The 13450-nt window shown below is 45.7% G+C and overlaps 1 protein-coding gene across 5 annotated transcripts in view; it reads right to left on the reverse strand.

The window, feature by feature from the left end:
* Positions 1-13450, reverse strand: part of nf1a (neurofibromin 1a) — a 66444-nt gene that overhangs the window by 35785 nt on the left and 17209 nt on the right. For 2 of the 5 annotated variants that reach the window (XM_074680190.1, XM_074680189.1), the window contains exons 17-35: positions 12740-12986; positions 12533-12606; positions 12270-12353; positions 11759-12142; positions 11510-11649; positions 11281-11403; positions 10915-10998; positions 10699-10815; positions 10329-10510; positions 10030-10241; positions 8986-9147; positions 8802-8899; positions 8540-8675; positions 4486-4548; positions 2824-2982; positions 1263-1360; positions 1029-1175; positions 799-945; positions 2-112 (exon numbers count right to left, since the gene is read on the reverse strand). In XM_074680190.1, the coding sequence (XP_074536291.1) occupies positions 2-112; positions 799-945; positions 1029-1175; positions 1263-1360; positions 2824-2982; positions 4486-4548; positions 8540-8675; positions 8802-8899; positions 8986-9147; positions 10030-10241; positions 10329-10510; positions 10699-10815; positions 10915-10998; positions 11281-11403; positions 11510-11649; positions 11759-12142; positions 12270-12353; positions 12533-12606; positions 12740-12986 (2768 nt within the window). The remainder of the gene's footprint in view (position 1; positions 113-798; positions 946-1028; positions 1176-1262; positions 1361-2823; positions 2983-4485; positions 4549-8539; positions 8676-8801; positions 8900-8985; positions 9148-10029; positions 10242-10328; positions 10511-10698; positions 10816-10914; positions 10999-11280; positions 11404-11509; positions 11650-11758; positions 12143-12269; positions 12354-12532; positions 12607-12739; positions 12987-13450) is intronic. The other 3 variants (XM_074680193.1, XM_074680192.1, XM_074680191.1) reach the window with 2 other exon arrangements.

A 13450-nucleotide genomic window follows, 5' to 3' on the forward strand; every position in this document is an offset into this window, starting at 1 on the left:
CCTTCGTGCCACATAGTAGAAGACGGGGTTCCCGGTCTTGGATGTTCCTGCCTGGTAGAAGATGTTGAGGGTCTTTAAGGCTTTAAACTCCTCCTTCTCATGGACCTGATGCCTGCAAGACGCAACAGAGGGCTGAGAGTCAGACTTAGATCAGGGATTATGATGTAATTAAGGTTTGATAGCATCAGATTATTTTACGTTACAAAAGGTTTTAGATCCCAGGGGGACTGACACTCCACAAAGAAGGTAAATGTTTACACACAGAGCTTCAACACATCACATACACAAACCACAACCTCTGAATCCAATTTAAGGAGGAATATGTGTAAGGACACAAAGACTTCAGCATATGAGCAGAAAATGATCCTATCTCATAGTTTCAGGAGAAGAATAAAGGGAATCATCTAAGTTAATACTAAACAAAGAGCAGCATGAAGTTAAGTTGGTTTCTGCTCAGAGGAAACAGAAGAGGAAGCAGGTTTTAACTCAGGAAGACCATTTTAGGGAACTTTATTTAGAGCTGCCTTTTACACAAATGAACTCAGATCACATCCAGATTAAGCAGTGTGATCACTGACTTTCATCTACTGAAAGAACAGGTTTAAAACACTCAGATGAGTTCAAAAATACAGAAATACTCTGAATCAGTGTCAGCGTGCCACTCACAATCCAAATAGTGCACAATGAAGCCATGTGTGTGTATCTGCAGAGTGTGTGCTCTCTGTTTATGCTGCAGACTCAATGACTGGATGATAAATAAAGATGATGATGATGATGAGAGGTCTTTAAGAGTCTTACCTGGTCATGAACTCCTCAAACTTGGAGCTGGTCAGGTTAAGACTGGACCAGTGAGTGTCAGCCACAGGTTTGTGCTCCGGAGGTCCCAGGTAGGCCAGCAGGGTCGCCATCTTGTCAAAAGGCCTCCTGCCGACGGCCTTGTGGTCCCTGGAAGTAGAATGATAATAAATTATGTTTTCAGAGGAGACTTTGAAAATCTTTACATGCTTCATAAGAGGTGTTCTCCTGACCTGTTGCTGGACAGGTACTGCCCGATCCGCTCCTGGTTGTTCCAGAGCAGGCGGTGCAGAGCCAGCACATTCCCGTCACTGATGAAGGACAGGCTGTGGTTCACCGAGTCGCTGGGCGGGGAGTCCGAGGCAATGTCCAGGAAAAACCTGAGAGGGATAAAACACAGAGTGATGCACATGGACAGGAAACACTCCACAGAGTTAGAGTGGTTACCATGGTTAGCATGTCCTCACCTCCGGGCAGCGTCAAAGTTACTCTTCACAAAGTCGTTAAAGGGCCTCATGTGCTCTTCTTTCGTGAACAAGACGTGGTTCGCAATACTCTGCAGGATCTGGAGGTGGAGACACAAACAGGCACAGCAGGGACTTAAAAAAATGGAGTGATTATCAGAGCACGTCTTCATCTTTAAACCGTGTCATCCCTCCACCCACTGATCATCTCTGCATCCTCATCCACAAATAACCTGAACAGCTTTATTTACAGACGAGTTCCTTTAAATTAAAACAATGTTCAACAGACAGTATGTGCCTGAAGCCAGAGGTCCAAGTCCTCCTTCTTCTTTTAAAGGAGTTAAAAGGTTTACTGGGGGCGTAAAGCTCAGCTGTTGTTTTGTGTCATATTTGCTCAGCTCTACACAGGTTTGGCTGACTCTTAATCATGTCCAGTATCATTGTCTCCTTTAGCACTTATTTATGTTGTTACCATTTCAACTCTTTATGTAAGTCATTTGTTGCTCGTATGTCAACTGGTCTTTGTGTTTCTTTCTTATGTGAACAAGCTGCTGCACACTAATTGCCCCATGAGAGACTGATAAAGTTCTCCTAATCCAAGCAGAACACACGCATACCTTCATATCCAGCCGTTAATACATTAAGATTAAGTTTTAGTTTTCCTTGTGTTTTTAATCCTCACAAACAATCACTGGATAATCCTTGAGCTTTAATATGCTGATAAACCATGATGTAGAAACATGATGACTGACAGCAGCAGATGTTTTTTTGAATGGGGGCTAAAATGATTGCAACCACAATTTTTCAGGGCAGTAAGCCTGTGTGTTTGTATTTCATCATCCCACAAAAGCAGGGACTCTACTAGGGACTAATGACAATTATTCCAATTACATTTAGACCCAGGTTCCTGAAGTGGAAACACAAAAGGTGCTTTTTGACTGCAGGAAATTTCCCCGGGAACTGGAGAATTTTTGAGGAACTATGTACTTTTGAACTCCAGGAACTAGACTTTAGTTCTGGGTTGTCACCTAACTCCTGAAAACCAGAACAGGCTGACTCTCCACCATGCTAACAGGCTAACTGTAGAGTCACACAAGACGACGTCAGCCTGTGTCCATCTATCCGTGTCTCTATCTTTGTCTCTGTCTGACTGCCCCCTGTTGACCTGAAGGTTCAGTGCAGTTACTTTTATGCTCTGTCCAGAGATCTCTGGTCCAGATTCATACAATCTTCACAGGACTTCAGCCAGCAGTAGAAACACAAACAACAGGCCACAGGAATGATTTAGTTCCTGGGAATGATCCCAGCACCTGATGACCTTTTTAAAGTTCTTGGTCTCAAAGACACTTCTTGTGGTGAAGATATCACTTTAGCCTAAAGTTCTGTTTTATTCTACACCAGATTTTACTTCCTTTGTGCTTTTGCTTCACATTTTATCCTCATTAACACAGGACAGATTTGGGGGGGTGTCTGTCATACATTGTCCTGGGTTTTCTATGTACCTCCACAGCAGGACTTGACTGTGAGTCCCAGGCTACCTGAGCCCAGGTGTGTCTCTGCTCACCTTGGACATGAGTTTCAGCCCCCGCTCGATCCTGGGGAGGGGCTTCTTGTCCAGAATGCCAGCCTCGTACGGGGACACAATAGCGGGGTTGACGAATCTCAGGAACATGGCGCTGCCCACAGCGCCGATGCTGTTCTGAGGGAAGCGCTGACTCACCACCTGTGTGAGGAGGGTGAGGCAGGAGGAGGAGGGAGGGGGAACAAAAGGGGAACAGATGGAGGAGAAGAGAAAGGTTTGAGCAGGGGGCCAGGTTTGGAGAGAGAGGAGGAGAAATATTGAGATCAGTTCATCATAGAGCAAAGGAGGGGATGATGGGAAAATAAAATATACGATGTGTGTGACAGAGCAGAGGAGGCAAGCTGTGACAGTAAAGATGTCAGGATGAGGAGAAGGAGGCATGAAGTGAGGCTTTTCATTTTGGGCTGTAACGCGAGACAGAAAGCTTCTCCCTCCAGTTAGAGCCCAAGAGTCAGAAAAGAGATGCAGAAGGAGACACCGACCGACCGTTTCCTCTCTGAGGGTGAAGGATGAGAACAGAAGTCACCAATCAAAGACAGAGAGCAGGAGACAGATGAGCCGGGAGCTGTGGGGGCAGCAGATGAGTGTCCCATCGTGCTTTAAGCAGAGCTGAGAGTGAAACAGTCTGACACCACCGCCACAGACCGGACAGCCAGACGCTCATCCAGACAAGACCATTACTCAGACTGAGACAAAAACTGGATCTATTTCTATGTGGTACAGACCATCTGATGTGCTGCTAAAGAAAGACCTTACTTTTTCAAATTTAGGCTTAGGCTTTTCATGTCGTCCCTAAGAAAAAGGACAGAGGATGGAGCTGGAAACAAGCAGAGGGAACGTTGTGTGCTTGATTCAACCTCTGAGACGTCCTGAAATGAGACTCTTTTACTCCTTACAGAGAAAATACTTCAAACCCATGAAAGTATACTGTACCAGGCGTCAGTTTTGTCCTTAAATACCTTGAATAAGAGATCTTCTTGGACTTGTCAGGTGAATGTGGCTAAGGTTAAATCTAATAAGACAATTTTATAAATTAGACATAAACACTTGATTAGATTTGAGTTTTTGCAGTGCAGGAGGAAGATTAGGGTGGGAGGAGAAAAATCTGAGACCACCGTGAGCGTTAAGAGAATTAAGCTTGATCAATCAATACGCTGACGACTGGCTGCTCTACGTCTGAGACTCTGAGGAACGAAACTCTCCAACATAAAGACTTTCTCCTTCAACATGACGAAAAACAAAGAAACCAACCCATGACAGAGGAGACCTGTTCATCAGAATACTTCATCCCCACACCAGTGCTGTGAGCCAGCTGTGTGTGTGTGTGTGTCTATAAAGGATGGAAAGGTGATGAAATGTTCTGAGGAAGCGTCTCCAGAGTGCAAACAGAAAGAAAGAGATCAGAGAGATGCCACAGTTTCCTGCAAACTGTTAATCGAAGAGACATCAAGATGGCGCCGATATTAGTACAATGATTTTAGAGGGGGTTGGACACAAAGTTGTAAATGGAAACAAGAATAAAACATCTCCACCAAATCAAAAACCAAATGAAGAAATCAAAAATCAAATGAATAAAATGCAAAAAAGCTTTTTTTTTGCTTCAGGGGGAAAGTGTCTGAGGGAAAGAAGTTTCTCCAAACTTACTGCTTTTTTGTTTTCCTTTTTTTCTTTTACTGTTGCTTTATTCAGTAGAGAGTGGCAAGTAGCCTACAGAACAGAGATGAGCACAATCATGGTCACAGCACCAGCTACACACACACACGCACAAACACACACTGACACACACAACACACACCGCACAGCGCTGACCATCCACATCCAGTAAAACACAGGAAATCAAAAACTGCGGTTAGAAACGTTTCATGGCTGCTCGGGGACAAGAAGCGTGTCCATGCATCAGCAGCCAGCGGGCCGGCCAGCAGCGAGGGGTGACAGCAGCAGACTGAGTTAGAGTGTGAGTGTGTGTGTATGTGTTTGTTTTATGAGGGAATCAAAGATGGAGGATGACAAATCAAAGACATAAACACAGAAAATGCAGCCTGTGTGATAAGAAACACACTCATACTCTCTCAGATACAGGTGTGAGGAACACAAACACACACACACTCACACTAACCAGCAGAGTGTGTGAGGAGTGTGAGCAGCTTCCTGTCTTTGTAGTGAGGGCAAGGCAGCAGCAGAAGACTGACTCAGAGTGTGTGTGTGTGTGTGTGTGTGTGTGTGTGTGTGTGTGTGTGTGTGTGTGTGTGTGTGTGTGTGTGTGTGTGTGTGTGTGTGTGTGTGTGTGCGCACAGTGTTTGGATTATGACGCCCCCTGGTGGAGGGTTATGGTGTTACAGTTCAGTCAGACGTGATCTCATCCAGCTGAATTGACGGGTGATACGAGCTGCATCAACGTCCTCCTGAGATCTCCTACTTTTCCACTGACAGGTTGAAATGATCACTGTGGGAAGCTGTTAACACCTGAAGTGACAGGCCCCCTGCCTCTTGTTCTTGATTGTTTTGAGATTTCTCCTTCAGGAAAAATCATATTTCTGATCCAACTGAAAATGCAGATTTAGTTTCACCCGATGACAGAAGATGTATTTCGTTTTAGAGGATGATCCTGTTGGCGTTGATCAGAGTGGATGCATATGATTTACAGACACGATTAGAGAGAACATAAATCTGTCTGACACACTCTCACATGCTCAATAAAGTCTCTCGTGTAACTCAGAGTCTGGCCCTCTATAACACATGATTTAATGTCTGATCTCCACGCCTTGGTTGACTCAAGTGGTTCATTGTTGTTTATAATCATGCAGCTCAGAGCGGTTTGGGACGTTTGGTGATGGAATTTGTTGATCACTCAGATTATTACCAGTGCCAAGGAGGTTATGTTTTTGTTTGTCTGTGAACAACATATTTCAAAAAGTAACAAACGAATCTTGATGAAATTTTCAGAAAATGTTCAAAATGGGATAAGAAAAAAGTGATTGAATTTTGGAGATGATCTAGATCACCGTCTAAATCCAGGATTTTTTTAAAGGATTCTTTATCATTGTGAGATAGGGCCGTTTTCACCATATGTGTATATAACTCCATGATAAATGGTCAGATTGCTTTGTAAAACAATACAAGACAAGATCACTATCATTTCTGACAGATGTAAAAGTGATCTAGATCGTGGTCATCATTATTTTCAACACTGCCAGGTAAAAAATTATCGTACAAACCTGCAACTAACACCAAATTGTAGCAGACAGTCTGCTGAAAGGGAGTATAATATTTAAGTAGGACTTAAGTGTTGCATCACAATCACAATATGCTTGATGGAGGTCTGCGCTCTCTGAGTGCTTTTCTAGTTGACTCTAAACTCTGTTTACAGAGGCTCCAGGCTGCAGCGTAGCTTTCTCTCCGAGTCTGCATCAGTCCGTTTCCTTTAATCTAGTGTTTTAGAAAGCTGATGAAGGTGAAGCGTGACGGTGAGATCCAATCATGAGAAGCCACAGGAGATGCATTTAAAGGTGAGAACTCTGTAGCAGATTTTTACACCTGGTCTGAGCTTCTCTACAGTGTCTAACATTGAAGGAGGGATCCCTACAGGGGCAGACTTTATGTTTTTACAAACGGAGACATCTTTTCTTATTGCTCTTTACATAAAAACCCTCACTTCAGCTCGTCTCATGTCACGCTCTTTACGTCACGTCCTGCCTCCTTGGACCCCGGCTTTGGAGAATCTTAAATGTAGTTCCCTGGATGTTTTCAGGTGTGCCAACATGGAGAGCTCCTGAGAGTGTGATGACAATGAGCTGAGTGCACACACAGGATGATCATGAATTTGAGTGTGGAGGATCAGGTGTAGTCACAGCTTGCTCTCTTACGATGAACCCTACCAGAGAGTCTAAGGACGCGGTCACACTGGCCATCCAAAACGTGCCGTGCTTGAGCACGATTGGCCCCCTGCAGTGCCGATCCCCAGCTGGAGAGTACGGCCGGCGGTCACACTACCCCTACGTGAACCAGACTTTAGTGGGTGTCACACACGCGCATGGCCCGCCTGCGTCATTGTGAAGCGTCTGTTTACATGAAGCACGATCTCATCAGAGTCAGCACAATGAGACACAGAGAGCACTGCAACAACTTTAGAGATTTTTGGACTTATATTAAGTCGTTTTCGCCCGACACAGCCCTCTAACACCCTCACTTTGTTTAAAATGATCGTCAAGAGATGCGCTGGCAGTGATCATACGTAATGGATCGCACGCGCTGTCCGCTTGCTTGTGCTCGTGCATGAAGTAAACCGTGCCGAAGCCCACCTCTTCGAAGCGTGCCACTCACGGAAGGGAATCAAGCTTAAGCACGGCACAGTTGCGGTCACACTGGACATTCCAAACATGCTTTACGGCAGAAGCGTGCTTAGGCACAGCACGATTGGCCAGTGTGACCGCGTCCTAACTCTTATCTATAAAGCCTGTGTGAACTTCTTTGTGATCTTGTTTTTCTAGCTTTGACTGAATCTTCGTCTCCTAATAGCAGCATCTTCTCACAGGTATTCTCTTCTTCTCTGAAACATGAATCCACTCTTTAGCGTTAAAGCTCGTGGCTCTGTTTTCACATCGTTGGTCAATATTTACAGCAGCTGCAGTGTTTGGTGATCTCCCAAACGTCTGATGAGATGTTAACAAAGTCCACTTCTTTGTTTCTGCAGATTTTTACAACCTGCTGGGTCTTTGTGTTCAGTTTGGACTAACTGCTGCTTTTAAGGTTCAGAGCCACAAAAAGCTCATTTACAGCTCCTGAGGGCCAGCAGCTGCACCTGTTCTCTGGGAAGATTTGCAGCAAAGCATTTAAAGCTTTTCTGGCATTCTGGTTTTGTCTCTGTATTGAGTCCTCTACTTAACTGCAGGTAACAATGATTGTTGTGAGCGTGGAGCAAAGTCCTGAGACCACTGAGCAGCAGCAGACGGATGGAGAGGTCTGGAGTGTGTTCATGAAGCTCAGCCTGGTTAAATATTCCTTTTCTTAAACTTCTGTTTCTTGTGAAGCTGTGTGAACTCACAACAACAGAAATACGAAACGGCTGCTTGAAGACAAACACTGGAAAAACAAGATCCGGTGTCAGAATCAGAAACAAGCTGAGAGTCCCGCAGAGCTCAGCCCAGTCCTACTCTAAAAACTGTAATCTAATCAAGTGTCTACATCTTGTGTTTCGCAAAAATGTTAATTAGACTTAAATTGGGCCACATTTGGCAGACAAGTCCAGGAAAATGTCTTTATTCAAGATATTGAAAGACAAAAATAATGCTTAAATTGGTTGTGAAAAGTAAAAAATAATCTCCCACAGAGGAAGGAAACATGTTCATGATTAGTTTCTTGTATTGAGACAATTTCCCGGACTTTTCTGCCAAATGTGGCTCACATTAAGTCTGTTGAGACTAAATCAGACACAAACACTTGGTTTGACTTCTGTTTCTGCAGAGTAACACGAGGATGATGATGTCACAGGTGGGGTTGATGCTGATTGGTTCAGCTGAGTGTGTACAGGTAGAGTTGTGTGCAGAGAGCATAGCAGCATCGGAGAATAGAGAAATGTGTGAGTGACACTTCATTCACTCACACACACACACAGACACACACACACGCACACACAGGCTGAGGTGAGGTCAGAGAGGCTGGTGGTGAGCAGCTGGGGGCCGTGAGGTGAGGAGGGGTGTACCTGGTAGAGACAGTGGCAGACGCTACGTAGCTGAGGGGGGAACTCGCTGGAGGAGCCGATGATGGCCTGGAAGAAGCGCTCGGTGATCTGCAGCAGGTTCCTCTGGTTCTCCTCCAGGTTCTCCCCCTGCTCCAGCCTGAGGAGAGGGACACGGGGAGCAGTCAGAGACTGTTTTCCTCCTCTCATGAATGGGTTAGCCTGACCCACAACAGACTTTCCACACAGAGCTGGTACTCTGTCAGACCAGAGCTACAGGACTCACCTGGTGGGGTCCACCTCAAAGCTGATGTGTTCAGGTGTGGTGATGACTCCTCTCAGTAATGGCTCCAGCAGCTTCTGCAGGTACGCCGCCCCATACACCTGACAGAGCCAAATACAGTCACTAACAGGCCTACAACATGATCCTCTGAGCAGGTAAGTGATGTCACACAGGTGTGTGTCCTCACCTTGAAACAGAAGGTCATGATCTTACTGGCCAGGCTGTTTCCTCTGAACAGGGTCTGCATGGAGTCAGCCAGCTCCACCTCTTTGGAGAACATGTTCCACAGCAGCTGGTAGAGCAGGTGACGGGAATCAAAAAGGGTCACCAAGACCCGGGCCAGCTCATCCTGGAGTGACAGACACAGAGAGGGACAGGGAGGGAGATCCACACATCACTAAGAGAAACAATGATGGAGACTTTCTTTGGAGGAACTACTCTAAAGGTGCACTGTTCCTGTTTCTATGTTAGGATTTTGTTTTTAAGGATATCCTCTCTTTGGTTTCAGCTCTGAAGAAATGTTTTAGTATATTTACAGATGTGTGTCTTTGTTTCTAATACAAATTTCTACTTGGGAACAATGGAGACACTATGTTAAACATTGACTGTTAAAACATGGACTCAGCTCTAAGTGAGGTTGCCACAAAAACTGCTCCCCCTGGTGGCTGGCTGCAGTAAAAGCAAAAAAAAAAATCCATCTCCCCAGCCATTCCAGATGAGCTGTGGTCAAACTTTAAAAAATTAGTACACCTTGTAGAAATGTTTCTCACATCTGATAGTTGTTGTGATTTAAAGATATTATTGTGCTGCCTTGTATTCAGGTTCTCTTTATTTGCAAATATTTTTTTTTTTTTCATTAGTTATAAAAGGTTAAAAATTAGGCTCTACATCACATTTAACATGATTGACAGCTGCCGTTCTTGTGTATTTTAACAGGGATAGTAAAACATGCCTTGATGGAGAGCCAAGAACAGATTAGTCTCGAAAGAAAAAAAAAATAATAATTTTTGTCACCCAGCTCCACCCAGATTCTCCCAGAATCCCCCACAGTCTCTACTGCACAGACTCTGGCTGCACAACTGCTACCAATGGCGGCGCCTGTGACAGGGGTATTTTGACTTTGAAACTGTACAATGGTAAATGGCGGAGCCACGCTGTCCAATCTAAATATAGTCTATGGTGCTAACTCTCTGAGCCCGGCAGCCTCAACTCAAAAAAAACAGATACTCACCCACTGTGACCCAGGGACGACGTTAGCGAGCGCCATAGCAATGGGCAGCTCACCCTGGTCCCCCATCATGGTGACCAGCTCCACCAGTCTCTCGAAGCGGTCTGCCAGCACCGTCTCAGCCAGCGTGTCGAACTCTGTGCCCTGCTGAAGGATCTTTGTCAGCACCTCCATGAAGGTGGCTCTGGTCTGCAGGTCTTTGTGGTAGCCCAGACCTGTGAGAGGAGGAGCGAAGTGGTTGGTTAACACAGGGTTCAAAACATCGCAGAGGCAGCGAGCAGTGGCGTTTCACACTGACTCACCAATGGAGTGCATGAGACCGCTGTCCACGTTGGCGTTGAGCAGGTTGGACATGGCGAGGACGGTACAGTGGCGGAGGGAGGCGAGGCGCCGGGACATGCCTCTTTTGCGTCCTCCCACCGCCTGACCCTCATCCTCCACCTCACTGCAGTCATTGAGGAGGTTCATGAAGAGTGTGAAGTACCTGCATGCCAAAAAAACACAACAGAAATCAGTGGTAAACTCTGAGGTGAAAAAGACTAAACGACTGCTGTCCCTGCATCAAACATGAGGGGGGCGCCACCTGGTGGAACAAAGCTTTTAACTTTGGTAAGCTCTGGTAGCGAGGTGGAGGATGTGATTGATGAAGAGGAGAACAGGTTTGGTTCTTACTTGAGGAACAGCTGAGATTTGGCCTCCATCAGCTCGACTCCATCCCCCTCCTCTGGCTGCAGAGGAAGACCGGCTAATAGAGACACCACGGCCTCCATGCTGGCCTGGTCCAGGTCCCTGCACACACAAACACAGGTGAAAATTAAGATGATAATCTTAAAAAAAAGCTCTGAGCTCTTCATTTAGACAGATTAAATGACTTTAAAGGTGCAGCACCTGGTCAGACACTTGATGTCGTCGTCAGCAGCCTGGTTGGAGGTTCCCATCACCCAGTCAGTGAGATACTCCACCATCTTATTCCTGCAGAAAACAGCAGCAGAATGAGTTTAGAGCCTGATGAGAAACAGCTAAACGAAAAGAAAAGACCTCTGCAGAATCACAAGATATAAATGACTTTGAAGGTATTTTTCAAAGAAATTCAAGTTTTCTTGCAGAAAAACAGAAATAAAAGTCTGTTGTTGTTAGCTCTGTCTCAGACATTTCTCTGTTTTATGTTGTTTTTTTCAGGTTTTTAATGTGAGACTTTGTACTTATATGTGAACAAAAAAGTCTGATGTAATGACGATGAGCTGCGTCACCAACCTAAACTTCATCTCTTGGCAGAAGGACAGGTCATCTCGTCTCTCCATCATCACTTCCACCAGCTGACACAGTTTGGTTTTTATCTGGATGGCATGGACGGCGTTACCCAGGATCCTCACGTACCTGAAGATGAAATGTTGATTAGTAACAGACTGTAAAGAGTGTTTAGAGAACCTGAAGGGGAGGGGCAAAGATGAGAAAACTTGGAAACAGTTAACATAGGACTGACCTGACCAGGTTGAGCATCATGGTCTCGATGCTGGCCTGCCCCAGGTGTTCAGAGCTGCCCTCGGTGTGGTTATCCAGAAGATTCTTCATGATGGCGATGGTCTGCTCCACAAACTGTGTGTTGGTGTCGTTTATAGGAACCTTCAGGCACAAGAGAGAACCACAGAGAACAATTAACACAAAAAGAAACATTCACAGTTCTCTCTTTGGCTCGTGTGTCTCAGTGTGAGGGGTTTTCTGTCAGACTCACCGGCCCTTGTGTGTCGAAGAACTTCCCGATGCTGTTCCTCAGCTTGTTGAAGAGCATGGGGTAGAGAGCAGGGCTCAGCTCCAGGCCCAGCAGGTCTTTGACGTTGGTGCGGACGTGGAGGCCGACCCGGTCGTGTCCACAGACCAGCAGGGCGAGCAGCCGGTCCAGGAAGCGGCTGACGGGCGTCTCGCTGGAGGCCGAGGAGGAGCAGGAGGAGCCAACAGGGTTGGATACGTCGCAGGGGCCCATGGAGATCATGGAGGGTTTGCGCTCGCTCATGGGGCCCATGGGGGGACTATAGGTGGCAGGGCCGGGGGTGCTGCGCTGCTGGAGACACACACCACCCAGCGCGCACAGGAAGCCGGTCATGTTGATCCACTCCTGCTGCAGAGAGCACAGACACAGACCGTGAAGAGCTGCAGGGGGCGCTCACAGGGGGTCAATATATGGAAGCCTACGTTCTCAGTGTTGGTGTTTCTATCCCTCATCAGGTGAGGCGTGTCATGCTTACCTGTCCGTCATCCGCTTTGTTTTTGGGAAAGTTGAGGATCTGTTTGGTGACCTGGTCCCATTTAGCGTAGGTGTCCTCCCAGGCCTGAGCGGCGTGCAAAATAACAATCAGTGGATTAAAATTCACAGCCGAGAGCAAAAGCAATAAAAAAAACAACTTCAATGAGGTGTGCACAGAGCACGTCTGAAAAGATTAAAAGTGAGTTAAAGCACGCAGCTGATTTATGTATCAGGGAATGAATGCTATGTTGGGATGAAGTCTACCTCGATGTTTCCAGGAGTAGGATGCTCTATCCTCCTCAGCAACGCCATCACTCTCTTCTGCAGGGTGGAGCGACCTGAAGAGATGAACAAAAACATGAAAAAGTTTCTCCATGCAGAGGATTCGTGCTCATGCTGTTGTTAGATAATTGAGAGCTGCCTTCTCTAACACACAAACAGTTCCAGGTGTCCCCACCCTGCAGCTCTCACCTGTCCCCATCATGTTGCTGACGGAGGCCAGCTCGCTGAAGGTGGCATAGTTTGGCAGGATGGTTTGGACAGAGACCTCGTCAGCGGCGCTGCGGATGTCGGCCTCCTCGCAGAGGTGACGGAAACACGACATGGCAACCAGAACGGCCTCGGTGTCCGGGCTCCACAGGAACATGTAGAGACTGACCTCCAGCTTGGTCTGAGCCTGACGACAGATCGGGATGCCCGCTCCCATCGTGGCACTCTCCTGAAAAGAATCCAGAAAAAAAAAAATCTGAAATTACCCAGATTACAGTTTATACTCTGAAATACATGTGAGAATGTGAGGGTATGCAAGGGTTGACATTTTCCTCTTTGTTTATTTTTGTCAAATGTATTTACTCTGTGTATGAGTTATTTTCTGTAACATACATAAATGTGCTTCAGTTGGTTGATATAAGCTTTTAGCTTTCTCCTGTCCCTTCTCGAACATTGCAGGTATGTTTATTTATTTATGTTTTTTTTTCTTGATTGTTGATTTAATTGTTATAAGACTTTGGATTAATGTAACATGGCTGCTCTTGGGCAACAAATTGTGTGATCCATTTTTCTGATTACAGTTTGCAAATGTTTGAGATAAATAAGAATCTTTAAAAAATCAATACACATTATAATGATAATTAATGTGATAGATGAGACAAGAAGAGATTCAAAAAATAAATAAACTCCTGA

The sequence above is a fragment of the Halichoeres trimaculatus genome, unplaced genomic scaffold (genome assembly GCF_033239565.1).
Source record: "Halichoeres trimaculatus isolate MK-OKI-2021-1 unplaced genomic scaffold, fHalTri1.1 fHalTri1_scaffold_9, whole genome shotgun sequence".
Lineage (NCBI taxonomy): Eukaryota > Metazoa > Chordata > Actinopteri > Labriformes > Labridae > Halichoeres > Halichoeres trimaculatus.